General features: G+C 45.4%; 1 protein-coding gene across 2 annotated transcripts in view; it reads left to right on the top strand.

Moving 5' to 3' along the window:
- Window positions 1-586: 586 nt before the first annotated feature.
- Window positions 587-16,079, top strand: part of PIEZO2 (piezo type mechanosensitive ion channel component 2) — a 475,806-nt gene continuing 460,313 nt past the window's right edge. Inside the window, exon 1 of one of the 2 annotated variants that reach the window (XM_030810771.1) lies at window positions 587-818. In XM_030810771.1, coding sequence (XP_030666631.1) covers window positions 755-818 — 64 coding nt within the window. In that variant the 5' untranslated portion in view covers window positions 587-754. The remainder of the gene's footprint in view (window positions 819-16,079) is intronic. The other variant, XM_030810770.1, reaches the window with a different exon arrangement.

Raw genomic sequence — 16,079 nt, 5'->3', positions numbered from 1 at the left:
CTTGCAGCGCCGCCCGCGGACCAGACCCACAAGGCGAGCCCCGTAGTGGCGGGGATGGTTCTGCGCGCCTGGCAGCTCCCACCCCGGTTTTTCCGGCCCGAAGCTGGGGGGCGCAGGGGCTGAGCTGCGCTGCCGCTCGGGGATCTGCCGCGGGCCGCCTGGGGGCTGGAGGGCGAGACTCAGACCCCGCGGGGCAGCTCCGAGAGCCGGGGCCGAGGCCAGAGCGCGGCAGCCTGCGTGGGCAGCGGAGACGAGGCCGGGCAAAGGAGACGCGGTGGCTTCAGAGGGGCTTCCAAGTAGAAAACTCCCCGGCCGCCCCCGAACGACGCCCCGGGAGCCAGGCGGGAGCACAGCACGCCCTTCTTGCCCCCTTTGCTCTCCGCGCCGCCTCCCAGGACCCTCCCAAAGCGTCCCTCTCCAAGGCCCCGGCATCAGCTACCCCTGAAGAAGCCGCCGCCGCTGCCGGATCCAGGATTCACACTTCATGGGCCGGCCGCAGGGGGTCGGGCGCCGGGCTAGGTGGCCGCCAAGAGCCTGGTGAGGGGCTACCCAGAGCCCGGTGGGCGAGGGGCGGCCAAGAGCCCCGGGAGCGCGCCCTCGGGGCGGAGAGCGTCGCGGCCCGCGCCGAGGCGATGCTCGGGTGGCTGCGAGCTGCCGGCGGCGAGAGGCCATAGACGGGCATGGGCCTTGCGTCCCACCACCCCTAGGGACCCTCGAGCCTCGCCCCTCTGCTCCGACTCTCCGGACCGACGCGATGGCCTCGGAAGTGGTGTGCGGGCTCATCTTCAGGCTGCTGCTGCCCATCTGCCTGGCAGTAGGTGAGTCTGGTCCGCTCTCCGAGGGCACTTGAGGAGGACGAGGGGGGCGCCTGGGTGGGGGACTTCTTAACAAAGTGAAGGGCTCTGGTGCTCTGGGGTTCGATTCGGGAGGCCAGCGGCGTCAGACGCGCGCTGTCCCTGGTGCACAGCCTGGCTCTCTCACTTCCCACTCTGGGGCGCGCGATCGGGGTATACCTTAACCGGATGCTCGGGATGGGCATGTGCTGGAAACTGCTTATGTTGAATTTAGTTACACGTGGATTTTCTTTCGTGGAGTACTGACTTGTGCACTAAGGATGGCCATTGCTGTGGCTGGAAGGCGGTTGCCTCCCCATCGTAGGTACAGTCAGGCTCCTACCTGAGCCCCTCGCCCCAGTGACCCTGCAAGCACAGCCTGCTGTGCGTCCAGACGGCCCAGAGGCCATCTCTCCCAGACCCCAAATCCCAGCAACCGTGAAGGAAGAAGTGAAGGACTTCGGTCATTCAAAAAAGAAAAAGAGGGACCAGGTACAGGGAGACAGTGCCTTGACGTTTCTTATTTTTTAAACCTCCAGAAAAGCCCCTACTACAAAAGTACTGGATGCTAAGGCTATAGACCCCCAACACCTAGACCTGCCTCCCAGCGGCCGCCCTCTCCAGATTTTAAAGGGTTAGAAAGCAGGGTTGGAACTCCTTGGGGCTGGCAAGGGCTCAGGGAGGACCACAAGGGAGCCTCCTCGACGCCCAGACAAGCATTGCACCGTTTCCCCAGGACTGGCCTGGCGTGCAAAGCAACTGGGTGCTGCGTTCTGGGAGTCGGACCGTTTCTGAGCTTCTCCTCAAACAGGCAGTGACTGTGATATTGAATTCCTCTCGTAAGAATGCCGGGCCCTGGTTCCTTGCTCTCTCTCTCACCAACAAGAGCTAGGAAGTAGAGCGCTTTTCACCAAGTAGTAACTGTATTTACAGAGGGCGTGGCCTTCGCAGAAAACGCCACCTTTTTGCATCGTGACCGAAGTTGATGACCCTGCATCTTGCCAGAAGTTGATCACACCTGTGTTAAATGTTTTATCTGTGCAAGCAATCGAATGGGGGCTGTAGCGTGATTGGTGAGGGTCAGGACAGTTGCCGGGAGAGTTTTTGTAACACACTTCGCGAGTAAAGAATCTGGGAGGTGTCTTTTCAACAAACCTCAGCGGAAAACCCAGAAAGGCGCTCCGAGTGGAGGGAAGGTGTGGCCAGGCGGGGTCCCCGGGCAGCAGGAGGGACCCGCGGGTGGATGCTGGCCTCTTTCACTACTTTGCAGTTTGAGTTTCCATTTTGCAGGGGTCTAGTCTCACTCGCATAGATGAAGAGCTAAGCTTCCACAGAGCGGATATGCACCTCTCTCCCCGCCAGCTTGAAAAGCGATTTGGGAAAGGGATTCTTCAGGTGCCTTACATACAGAGGGTGTCACTGCCCAGGGATCATCTCTGTATCCTAAGCGCTTGGCACTGTGCCTGGCACATTTACTATTTGTGAATTGGAAGCTAGTGACCGAGTTAGCAAGGGGCTTTTAGCATGAAGCGTGATTTATGGTCCTCAGTGCAGACCAGGGAGGGGTCCTGGGGAGTGGCACTAAGGTTAAAGGCCGCTCTCCTCCCTCCTAGTCCCTCTATCCACCGTCCTCCTCCCCACTGTTCCTGGAGGATGGACACCCTCTTCCCCATCCCCCGTCCCGCTCTCCAAGGGACAGCAGCTCACTGTGACTGTTGGAAGAGTTAGGCAGGTGGTTCCCTGCAGCCAGCTCGGTCCACTCTGTGACTTGGCACCAGTGGCGGAATGAAGCGCCAGCAGCGATTACCTGCGACCTTGCCCTGAGCATAGGCTCTTGCAGGTTGGGCTCCCTGGACTCAGCTCACCTGCCTCCAAGCCCCGTGGATGCTGGGGTTGGGGCCCTGTCAGTCCTACTAAAGATTGGTGGCCTGTGCTAAAAACTCCTTCAGTAGGGCTGTAGTACTCTGCCCTCCCAAGGGGAGCTGGCCTGGCTCACAGCACTCCCAGCTTGGGTTGCTGGGCACAGGGGCTTGGGGCGGTGACTCGCAGCCAGAGTGGAGGTGGGGGGACTGGGGTCTGGACTCAGCCCTGCCTCTCCCCACTGGGACCCCCACCGAGCTTCTTCTGTGGTGCCCGCACACTGTTCACCTCCTGCTGGCTGGCTTGTGCCCCAGGGCAGGCTGGGGGCTCCGGCTGCCTGAGTCCACTTTGATCCTGGACTTTTTGGGAGGAGCTCGGCTTCCAGGGGCGACAAGATAGTAACCTTGGCCAACATGCAAACTGCGTCCTCCCTGGGGGACAGCTGAGTCTGCCCAGGAGATTCTGGGGCTGCCTTCTTTGTCCAACTCATTCTTCGGGACTCCCACACCTCTCTGGGTTCAGGGAGACTAACCTGAGTGTGCGAGTGTGCATGAGTGTGTATGAGTTTGTGTGAATGTGAGTTTGAGTGCATAAGTGTGAGTGTGCACATGTTTTATGAGTATGTGTGAGTGTGAGTATGAGTGTTTGGGGGGTTAGAAGGAGTGGTACCCCTTGCTCAGCCTGGAACCTGTTGCTTTCCCCTGCCTTAGGAAAAGCCTCATCCAGGAGAAAGCAGAGGAGGTGGACTGGCCCCTGGCTGGAAGAGAGCCTGAGTTCCCTGGGAGACCTGACCCCAGTGACCCCCTCACGTGTTGGGTGCTTAGAAAAGATAACCTGCATTGTGGAAAATTATTGACATCTTCTAATCATGATACTTACTTACAGGGATGAAAGAGGGCTGAGCAGATATGCCACCTTATTTGAGCATTTGATTCTTTTCTGCAAGAAGTGGAGATTTCCAAGGTTATTGGAGGGTTTTCAGGTCTGCCTACTCCCAAGGTGCTACTAAGTCAAATATTCAGGTTTCTCTCCTGCGCATAGTGAGTGCAAAGGTCTACTTGCCATTAGAATCGATTTTACATTTTAGCCATCTATTTTTATATCTGGAAAAGGCAGCCGTCAAGGCTAAGCCTTTGCAGAAGCTTACATATTTTCCTTTAAACTCATTTCTCTAACACTGATGTTGAAATTTTCCTGCACAGAGATTCCTAGTCTTTTTACTTAATGATAGATGTTAAAAATTAACTGCTATTGTGTTTAATATAATGGTTACAGATTTTTTTCTTTTTCCCTATAAGAGAAATTTTAAGAGAAGTGATAAGTGAAATCAGGCCTCTTCAATGTAGATGTTATGTGATTTGTGAGTGTTAAAAGCAAAACAAAACCATAATAGAATATGTTATTTACCATCCAAAATGAACATCCAGTGATGGATATGCATATATTCATAGCCATCAAAAACTTTAAATATCTCCCAAATTATCTGTGACTAGTTGCTAAGTCATCTGATTTTTTTCTTACACATAATGCACAAAAAGGTAAAGACTTTCCATATTATGCAATCTCTAATAATTATAACTGATAATTATTGAACATTTTACAAATATTTTACATTTAGTTTCTTTTAACATGATTCTACTATACCACCCATCTTTAGGTATATGATTTGAGATTTTTTCAGAGTCAAGAATGCACTGGTGTATTTGTTTTTAATTCATGGTCCTGACTGTTTATTCCATCTTGCCCAGTGTTGCCTGGAGTTCCCTAATGTCTTGCCTGGAAGAAATGACTTACACATTTTCGGGGGAGGAAAGGGGAAGCCTAGCTTGCGAGAACAGGGGATTAGAGACCATGGCTGCCTGTCCCCTAAAACAGGCAATCAGAGCTTAGGAAAGAGCAGAGCAGAAAAGGGGACTGTGTCCCACAAACGAGAATCAACCAATCAACTAGTGCTCTGAAAAACAATATTCCAATCCGGAAAGAATCTCAAAACTTCCTTTAAGGATAGTTGGATTAGCACGTGAGTAAAAATATGGGCTCACTTTTGAAATATATTAGATATGGCTCTCTAATCATAATTTTCTCTTTATAGCATGATGTATTTTCCTGTGTAATATGTATCATTTTGAAATCACACTTCCACACAGTCCAAGAATTACAAATGGAGCTAATGTTTACGTGACCAGCATTGGCCTCCCCTGTCGCAGTGGCTGTAGCTCTCAGTGGTAGGTGGCTGCAGCTGCCAAAGGATTCATGGAAAGCATTTAATAAAGTAACTTGCTTTTCTGTCACGCTTTGTCAGCCTTATATAAGTAGATACTATTTATCAAGTTCAGAAATGAAAAAAGGAACAGTGGAAAGGATTGGAAATTTAGAGCTTATTTCTAAAATAAAATATTTCATCCACACCGACGAGCATGAGCATGTTGTCTCCTGAGCTGTGGGTGCTGGAGCTATATGTCCATCCTGTTGCTTTGTAAGTGTGTGTGCTTCTTCATGGGTGATGTGTGTTTGTTCGTAGTCAGAGATAAGAAGATGGCTTTGGACTTCACCTTTGAGGGAGGATGATGTTGCCATCGGGCAGTTTAAGAGACTCTAATTGACATCATGGCTCTGCCCTTCACTGTGTGATTGTGGAGTTCCTTTCATTTGTTTCTCTTTTCTTTCTGTAAAATGGTAAATAACATATTCTATTATGGTTTTGTTTTGCTTTTAACACTCACGAATTACATGCATGGTTGTGAGATAGTGTGCACAGCACACCTTGTATAAAGCCTGACACAGCAGGTGCTGCCTTTCCTTTATGAAGATAAGCAGAGAGCAGAATGCTCAGGCGATGTCTCAGTCAAAATTAACAGACGAGGAGGTAAGAGTGTGGGCCAGGAGAAGGCTGATCTGAGGATGTGGGATTCACGGGAAGGCAACTTAGTGCCTTCCTAGAGCCGAATTATATGAGAGAGAGTGAGAGAGAGAGAGAGGGAGTGTGTGTGTGTGTGTGTGTGTGTGTGTGTGTGTGTGTTAGAGATTTTTAATTCTCAAGATTTTTCTCACCAGTTTTACTCAATATTCCAAATCTGCAGTTGCATTCTTTTGATTAAGTAATATGACTTAAAAACAACATTTGGAACAATTACATATTGTTCTCACTAGAAAAATACTAATAATGTTTACTTTTGTCTTTCAGCATCATTTTTGTAGTCTTTATTTAATGTGATTTTATTTCTAACATGTCATTTTCCTTTTGGGTCCTTGTGCTACTAACAGTTAATTGTATGTGAAGTTACGCAGTAATGATGTGTATAATATGCTTTTTTGCATAAATATTCAGGAGAACTTAGAATAGCATAAGCTATCTGGATATTGAAGAACAATTGATGAAGAACAATATGATGATCCCCTGTGTGTAATCTACAACATTAGAGCTTGTGAGATTGTTGATTTAAACAGTTGTCTTGAGGACGTGGAATCAGTCAAAAAAAAATCCCATTGAACTGAGGCTAAAAACAAAAACATTGGAAAACTTTTTCTTTTCTTTTCTTTTTTTTTTTTTTTTTTGAGACAGAGTCTTGCTCTGTCGCCTGGGCTAGAGTGCAGTGGCGTGATCTTGGCTCACTGCAAGCCCGGCCTCCCGGGTTCACGCCATTCTCCTGCCTCAGCCTCCCGAATAGCTGAGACTACAGGCGCCTACCACCATGCCCGGCTGGTTTTTTATATTTTTAGTAGAAATGGGGTTTCACTGTGTTAGCCAGGATGGTCTCGATCTCCTGACCTCATGATCCACCCACCTTGGCCTCCCAAAGTGCTGGGATTACCCGCGTGACCCACCACGCCCGGCCCTTTTTTTTTGAGATAATCTCACTCTGTCGCCTAGGCTGCAGTGCAGTGGCACAATCTCCGCCCACTGCAACCTCCACCTCCCGGGTTCAAGCGATTCTCCTGCCTCAGCCTCTTGAGTCACTGGGATTACAGGCATGCACCACCCCATTCCGCTAATTTTTTGGATTTTTAGTAGAGATGGGGTTTCACCATGTTGGCCAGGTTGGTTTTGAACTCCTGACTTCAAGTGATCCTCCTGCCTTGGCCTCCCAAAATACTGGGATTACACTGCGCCTGGCCTGGAAAACATTTTTTAAATGTTTGGCTGTCAGTTGAAGTTTGTCATACTCCTCAGAGCTTCCACTTGACCTTCCAGACCTGTCTAAGACGTGGCGAAATCAAAATGATGAGAAGTACATACTGACCATCTTGAAAACCCCACCAGACACACAGTTTCTAATAATTTCATAATTTCTTAACTGTCTAGTAATTATCTAATAAGCATAGAACATTTAGCTAAATCATTTTTAAAATTTAAGAGCAACGTATAGCTTTGCATTTTTTCAATGTGTTGTTGGGTTTTTAAAAGAAAATATATATAACAGTTACCAGCTTATAAAATGTTTTCATTGCACCTGCAGCATATACATATCATTTTTATTTGCCTTGCTTTATCATGTAGTATGGTGAAGTTTTCTGATTAAGACTTGCTGTTTTTAAATTCCCCTTTTGTGCTGTACTGTTTGGGCACAATTCTGCGTTAAACTAGGATATTGTGGATGGACATATTTAAACTAGTTTTGTATATGAACTTGCAAATTATAAATATAGTTTCTAAAAAAGGAATGGGTTTGGTCTATCTGTGAGGTTACCTCTGCAGAAACTACTTAGGCTTTCTGTGGCCATGTCACCAGTCACCTGGAGGGGGAAGCTTTTGTTGAGACCTTCACTGCTCTCTTCGGGAGTGATTTCATTCTGCAACCCAAAGTCAGGTTATTGTCTCCTCAGTATTGTTGCCAACTGTGAACTCTCCACCCCTCTTCAGATTCAACTTGGTCAGCACCAAGTATCCTGTCTCCCGGGGGCCTTCTCTGGTGTGCTCAGAAGAGTTCTAGGTCAAGTGAACAAGTCGTCCGTCTGCTCCTTAGCCTGCACATTTGTGATGAGACTGTGGGTGCCACTGCTGCCTTGGGTGCAAGTGCTGTCCACACCAAGCACCTTGCTCTTGGGCACACCTCTAAGTTTTGCCCTTAAGCTTTCATCTCAGTCCACATAAGTGTTGCGTGGCTCTACATCCTGTGCGCCCCGCAGCATGCGGAACCTCAAGCCTCCAACATGGCCTCTTGGCCTCATTCCATCTTTAACCTGTGTGGTGCCAGATGTGCCTTCACCTGCCCTAAGCCCCCCGGAATCTTCTTCCGAGAAGCACAGTTGGGGCTTTTCTCAATGGTCAATTACATTCAAGCCTTAACCTTGGTCAAACCAGTCAATCCATTGTTACCATTCTCCCTTAAATACACCACTTGGTCATTAGCCCAACAGGCTTGTAGTCCTGACTGGCAGCAAATAGGCTCTTTTCTCCAGTTGATAGAAGGTCCTGTCAGCCAGTTCTAAGCAAAGACAATTCTGTTCTTGAGTTCTCTTTTCCATGTAGGTTTCTCAGCGTAATGATGCTTAGATAAGAACAAACTTAGTCTCTCTCCCTTGATAGTCAAGATGTAGGTGATTGGAGCAGGTATGTTAACTCTGCTTAATGAAGTTTACCAGGGCTGCAGCCATGCTCTTCTGTCCCACATGGGTTGCACTCATCTGCATGGTTCAAGACAGCCTGTTACCATGTCCACATCAAGCTGAAGGCTGGAGGTGGCAGATGCAGAAGGAACACTCCTTCCCCACCCTCTACGGGTACAGCCAGGAAGCTGCAAAAATCACTTCTGCTCACATCCAGTTAGCCTGAGTTTAGTAATCTTCTCCACCTACCTAACTGTAAAGGAAGCTGGGAAATGTCATTCTTATTTTGGTGGATAATGTGCTCAGCTAAAATGGGAAAGGTAGGTCTGTGGCCATGACAGAGAGTGGATATTAGCATGCAATAACAGTATCATCTATGCCTCCTGTAGGTGAATGTACCTTAGTGTACCTTGCAGACACCACTGACATTTTTCTGAGGATCTACGCTAACACCCCTCTTTGTTTCTAGACCTTAGCTAGACTCGAGTCCCTAGGCTTCTGAAGATGAGGCACAAAGTGTGACCCATGAGATCTATACTCCAAAATAACATGATTTTCTCAATTTAGACATAAATTAGAGGAACGTATGTGGGAATGGGTATTAGGGTGTGGAATAATGATGCAAGGAACATGAAATTGGATCTGGTCAGTGTTGTAGCTCCAGGGCTTAGAAAGGGCTCTGACAATTTGGTTGGTGGCGGAAACAGGCACCAAAATGTGGCCTACACCAAACGAAGTTGAAATGCCAGAGCTGCCTTGGTATGCTGTAGTGGAAGGGATCCAAAGGCTTAGGGAGATTGGGATGTTACAGTGGATTTATCATAAAAGATCTGCTCATCCACCTTGGGAGGGTGCAGAGGACACACTTTCACCACAAGTGTGGGGAAAAAAATTTGTGAAGGGAGCCTCAGGTGTCCATGAAGAGCTCTGGGGCTGCTCTTCTCTGCAGGTCAGAGATTGCAATGGAAGCTGCTGCCACTGACTGGGGGTCCTTAACTGCAGTGGGGATGGTTGGATCCCAGGTGGCAAGGGCCATGTGATCACCAAAGACCAGGTGGGCACGTTGCCATCATGGGGAATATCGGAGTCAAAGAAGCAATCTGAACAGCCTGACTTGAGAGTCCTACGGCATTGGGTAGGTGGTCATGGTGACCCTAGAAGAGAACTCGATGGGCAGTCTACTGAATTCTGACTCGATCTGTATAAGCAGAAGAGTTCTAGGTCAAGTGAACAGAGTCTATCTTGAAATACCAAAAGAAAGAGTCACAATCCCTCAATCACTTCCCAGATTTGAGTCCCAGAACCCCTTAAAGGAAAGGAAGGCCAGTGACCCTACTACACTGCTGATTACATTTTTATTTTACTTCTCCCAACCCATTTCTTTGAGTAACAAGCATCTTTATTTGAAGTGTAAATATCTGTGGAAAGATAAAATGGCTATTTATTACTCATATATTAGGTCAAATAGCTTATTTGCTCCCATCGTCTAGGTGGGATGGGATGGACATTTTAAATAAATGGGAGAAAGAGTATTTACATTGTGGGTACAGGTATGATCTAGATGCCCATTTTTTAGGGTGTCATAATATCACTGGGCAATTAGGGGCTTATCAAGACGACTTCCAATACAGAAAGTAGCACATCTTTCTCAGGGCCTGCTCTACACACTAGAAACAATACAAAAATTCTTTCTCCTCCTCCTTCTTTTATTTACATTATATGGTTTCTGATGTTGAAGGTGAAATGTAGCATCTTGACTAAGAGCCCCAGCTCTAACGCCAGATTATTTGAGTACTGATCTTGGCTCTGTCATTCAGCTGTGTGACCTTGTTCAAATTGTTTGACCTCTGTTTTTGAGATATTTCATCTGGAACAAGATAATAATAGAGCATAGCTCAGAGGATTGTTGCAAACCTTAGATGTTAGTGCTTATAGAGTGCTTCGAGCAGTGCCTGACATATGGTAAATACTCAATAGTTGCTTTTATGAATAGCTCCAGACTCAGAAGTTAGGCATGATTATGAGTAAAACATTGGCTAGTGTGAGTTCCTTCTCATTGAGAGCAGCACAGTTTCAGTGGGCAGATAATTGAGAGAACCAATCAGCTTACGAGAAGCTTTGGAGCATGACCTGTTGAAAGTTGAGAATGGTCTTGTCTTTGCTCTCTTCTTCCCAATCAGATACATCAGAAAGCCTCAGTGCTATGGTTCATGGTTACCTTTGAAACAATGTGACATCTTTTCTCCTTTAATTCTCCTTCCCAGGCAGGAAGACTTGTTCCTTCTGTGCTCACCCGCCACTTTGCATACTCATTACAGAGTGTTGTATTAATATTCAGTTATAGGATCACTGTCGTTCCTTCTGTGTGTCTGTAGGTTCAGAGATCTTGTATAGTCCTTGTTAATATCCCTAGCATGGAACTTACTCCTCAATATACAGATAGCAACCATTTCAAAACATCTTTTGAGTTGGGTGTGGTGGCTTACTCCTGTAATCCGAGCACTTTGGGAGGCTGAGGAGGGTGGATCACCTGAGCTCAGGAACTCGAGACCATCCTGGGCAACATGGGGGAAACCCCATCTCTATTAAAATACAAAAAATTGGCTGGGTGAGGTGGCACACGCCTGTAGTCCCAGCTACTGGGGAGGCTGAGGCATGAGAGTTGCTTGAGCCCCAGAGGCAAAGGTTGCAGCGAGCCGAGATTGTGCCACCGCACTCCAGCTTGGGCTACAGAATGAGGCTTGGTCTCGAAAAACAAACAACAACAACAACAACAAAACACCATATCTTTTGGATTGTAGGTTTTTCAAATTGTGAACATTACCTCTGATCCTTACACTTCAGCTACCCAGCAAGGACTATAATACACAGGAACACTGAAGAAATATTTACCAATTGACTAAAACATTCACTGACTCATTTTTGTTTTCTCTTGAACATCTCAGAAGTCTGAAAATATAGTTAGGTCTAGTTTCCTATAGCGATTGGTTTTTAAGTCTTTGAATATAAAATTTATAACAGCCTAATGCATACTCTGTGACTTTCATAAATGTGAATTGTATCAGGATGGCAATTAACACCTTCTACTTGCTTTGCAGGGAACAGAAAAGGAAAAACCCATTTGACGATGGTAAAACTTGAGTCACATCCTTGAAATGCATATTTTTTAAAAAATGTTTTTAGCTCTGCTGGAACCACACAAATCGATCTGTTTTCTCTTGTGGTCAAACCCTCTAGGGCAGCAGTTTGGCCACAGGTGCGGAAAAGGAAGAAGGATGAAGACCCTTAGCAAGCTGGTAATTCTGAACTGAAGCACCATGGAAGTGAATTAGAGAGATGGGCAGAGTTGGGCCGTCCCTGCTCCTGCCACCTCCCTCCTGCTGCTTTCCCTGGACTGTCCCTGCCGGGCAGCACTGGCTTTGGCATTGTGCAGGAACACAGACCCCTGCTAGGGAACCTAGGCAGCACTCAGGTTGGAAAGGGCCCTGGTTTGAGGGTCTAACAAACAAATCTGGATCCTGTTCATAACGAGCTGTGCGACTTTGCCAAGTTACAGAAACTCTCTGTTTTTCAATTACATCATCTCTAGAATGAGGTGTTCAAGGCTAAGAAATATTTTCACAATTCTCAGGGTAATATGTCTGCACATGCCTTTTTTAATATTAAAAGGTATGGCCATAAATCACTGCTTTTTAACCTACATGCCAGAATTTTTATATCTAAATTGCTCTGGCCTCCTTAATAACCATCATATGTACATACACTTAGGACTTGCCCTCAAAGAAAGGTTAGGAGCTGCTAAGAACAATAATTTTTTTAACCATGTTAGAGATGTGGTTCAGGATTTTACAAAACAGTTGGTTATGAAGGAGAGACATTCTGGTTTAGGCTTTGAGCTTCTAATATTTCGATGATCTTCCCTCACCTGCTCCTAATACAGAATCATGCAGACTGTGCACACCAGTGATGGGAATAGCATGAACAAGATGTGTGAGCATGTTTAGATTTGAATTGGCTTTCTGAATCTGCAGAAATAAAGGAGCTTCATCACCCATAGCTTATTACTGGACATGCTTTTAAAGAAAACCAAGCTACATTATAGTTATTAATTGAAGCTAAACGATCGTATAAGAACACAGGACAATAGAAACAAGATTTGAGTCAGAAAAAGATACTGAGTAAAATACTGAATGTAATCAGTTGCAATATTACATTGACATTGTAGACTTTATGAGATCTCAGATAATTCTATTACCTATAAAAGGAAAGGGAAGGCTGCACAAACACCTCAGGTGTGTGTAGGTCAGAGACTCACACTGGGACTCCCTATGCAGGTGTTGCTGTCATGGCTCCAGCATTAGCTGCGGTGGTGTGAGCTTCCTGTTCTTCAACCCCCTCTCCTTCCTTTCATCAAACTAAACACTGGTTTTCAAACTAAATATTTTTCAAACTAAATATTAGAGCTTGCTCATGCTTAGTTAATCCTGACTCCTGTTGGCCTTGGGGCCCAAAATCAGTCTAGCTGGTAAGCAAGGAAATGTTCTTAGCTGGAGCCAGGCTTGCATTGCAGGCCAGACAAGGCTGCTATAGCACACAGCATCTGGCAACCCGTCCTCAAGTCACAAGAGAAGATGAAAGGTCAGATTACAAGGCAGTGAGAAGAGGGAGCCTCGTAAAATGGGCTTTGTTTCTTGTGAGCCAGTGTTTTCTAGAAGGCTGCAGCTCCTAGGATTTTTCATTAACAACCACAAACCTCTTAGCAATAACTTTCAAAGCATAATCAGTTTTGCTGCAAAGCATCATCGTGGTTGCCATTGCATCACCTTAGAGCCACACTGCATTTCTGACCCGATGCCGGACGCTCCCGCCTCATTCACTGGACTCCACTTATCACTATTCTGAGCTGTTTTCAAACATTAAAGCCACCGTCAAAGTGCAACAATTTCCCACCATGTAGGTTATTTTAAAAGATGTGACACAGTCCCTAAAGCATTTCTTAAATTGGGTATCAAAAATTTTTGAGCAAATTATCTTTAGAATAAGGATGTATCCTCCCAAAGTTATTACTTGGAAGAAAACAAACGCCAGATATTATCTTATCCTTATGACACCAGTTGGTTATCTATTCCAGTAGATCCATACTCAGATTTGCAAATGGAATCTAGTTCTGGGATCTATGTTGAAAATGCAGCGCTAATCTCCCAAGGAAGGAGAAGTATCCCAGTCAAACAAACTCTTTTTAAAATACCTTTGCAGGCCTAGGTGGGCAGATCACGAGGTCAGGAGATTGAGACCATCCTGGCCAACAGGGTGAAACCCTGTTTCTACTAAAAATACAAAAATTAGCTGGGCGTGATGGCACGCACCTATAGTCCCAGCAACTCTGTAGACTGAGGCAGGAGTATTGCTTGAACCCGGGAGGCGGAGGTTACAGTGAGCCGAGATCACGCCATTGCACTCCAGCCTGGTGAAACAGAGCTAGGCTCCATCTAAATAAACAAATAAATAAATCTTTGCAACGTGAGCCAAACTGTAATGTTTTATAGCTTTGAATATGCATATAATGCATTTTCTTTAAAAGAGCATATTTGAAGTGTGGGTTTAATAGCCCACTGGTGATTTTGTCTTTCAGTTGCTTTTTAAAATCATACTCTGATTTTGCTCAATTTTTTCTGCACCCCTGCAGTGAGATCTTGTACATTCCCCACCAGAATCGTACAGTCATCCAAGATGTTTATTCACCCAGCTTCTCCTACTTTAAAATAGCCCTGGCTTTTGTTTTCTCCAAAGTCAAAGGAACTCATGTCTGAGTTTTTGTTGGTTCATATCTCGTTATCGCTTTGGACATTACTGCTTTCTAGGTTTCTGTTTTGGCTCTTGCCCAAAGGGAGGTTGAAAATTGTTTGAAATCTTATTTTGAAAGTCTCTAAATATTCCTATCTTTGTATTCCTCATCCCAATTCTTGGCACTTCATCTCCATCCTTTTCTTAATAGAAACATAAGAAAAGATTTTTTTTTTTTTTTGCTTACTTAATTTCTTCTTTCCCCTTAACAATTACACAACACCGTGGGTGGGGTGGGGGGTCAATATAAGAGGGTTTCAAAGCTTATCCATGGTGTCTGTAGTTCAGTGCTGATCCCCCTTGGGCACTGATTTTTGATTCTCCATTCTTCACCAAATCATGCTTTGTTCTTTCTTCCCATGTAGCACCTTGAATTTTGTGATGTAATTCCTGTTGTGAAACATTTTTATTTATTTTTATTTTATTTATTCAGTAATTTATGACAGTGAGATACTGAGTTTCATGATTAGGTCTTTTTGAGAAATGCTGGGCTAAAAGTTAAATACTATACATGGCAAGACTGTTCAGAGCTTAGTATCTACTGCAAATGGTGAATTTCTAAGAGTTTAGTACAACGTGCAGTGTTTTCCAAACTTACCTGTCCACAGAACCCCTATTTCTTACCCTTGGCACTAATGTCCTGGGAGCACACATGGGAAAATTCTAGACTTTTGGACTACCACATAGAACAATAAAAGAGTGTATTTTGGGATGAGGGCCTTTTTAGAAGACCAGAAATCTCACTTTTCAGGTGTGAGCATGAAGCCAGTGCTGACGGTTGGTCACTGTCACAGCCGTGAGAGGGAAGGACAATTGGGACTGCCTTTTTCTTACGTATGCTTGTGGACTTTGGTTTGTACTCTATTTTAGAAAAACAAAGTGGCCAAAGAGAGAAACAGTCTTAGAAACTAGATATTCCAGCAGCTGTAGAATGCCAGAAAATAACCAGGCTACATACATTTGCAGGTGTAGCAGCAGCATAGTGGAAAACCAACAAGGGAGTTAAAGTACGTCACACAGCATCCTGCATCCCCCCCATCGCCTCATGACTGGACGGCCAGTGGCCTCCTGAGGGTCCTCCTGTTTCATATCCCTCTGTAATGTCCCTTCTCTACATGCTGATCACGAGTCTTTTCAACACTGAAGTCAGATATCATTCCTCTGCCTTAAACCCTCCAGTACTTTCTTGTTGCACTTAAAAAGCAAACCCTAAATCCTTAACTTGCCCTATAAAGCCCCTGGCTCTTGCACCCTCTAACAACACTGGAATTATTTTTGTTACTCAGTGTATTAGTCAGGGTTTTCTTAGAGGGACAGAACTAATATGATATGATATGTGTGCGTGTGTGTGTATATATATAGGAGTTTATTAAGTGTGTGTGTGTGTATATATATATATATATATATATATAGGAGTTTATTAAGTATTACCTTACATGATCACAAGGTCCCACAATAGACTGTCTGCAAGCTGAGGAGCAAGGAGAGCCAGTCCAACTCCCAAAACTGAAGAACTTGGAGTCTGATATTTGTGGGCAGGAAGCATCCAGCACAGGACAAAGATACAGACTGGGAGGTTAGGCCCATCTCTCTTCACATTTTTCTGCCTGCTTTATATTTACTGGCAGCTGATTAGATTGTGCCCACCAGATTAAGGGTGCATCTGCCTTCCCCAGCCCACTGACTCAAATGTTAATCTCTTTTGGCAACACCCACACAGACACACCCAGGATCAATTCTTTGTATATTTCAATCAAGTTGACACTCAGTATTAACCATCACAAGTCTACCCCTTGTCAACTTGAGCCCATACACATTTCCTGAGATCTTCAAATAAAGACAATAATAAGGTCATAATTACGCCTACCATAATACAACTATCCCTCGTACAACCAGAAACGTGCCAATCCCAAACCCAAATACTATTACATAAAGTTAACAATACTTAAATGCTGATATGAAGCCAATAAATCTTATGTCACATGATAAAGGAGA

Source organism: Nomascus leucogenys, chromosome 4 (assembly GCF_006542625.1).
Source record: "Nomascus leucogenys isolate Asia chromosome 4, Asia_NLE_v1, whole genome shotgun sequence".
Taxonomy (NCBI): domain Eukaryota; kingdom Metazoa; phylum Chordata; class Mammalia; order Primates; family Hylobatidae; genus Nomascus; species Nomascus leucogenys.
This window is presented reverse-complemented; position numbering and strand designations above follow the sequence as displayed.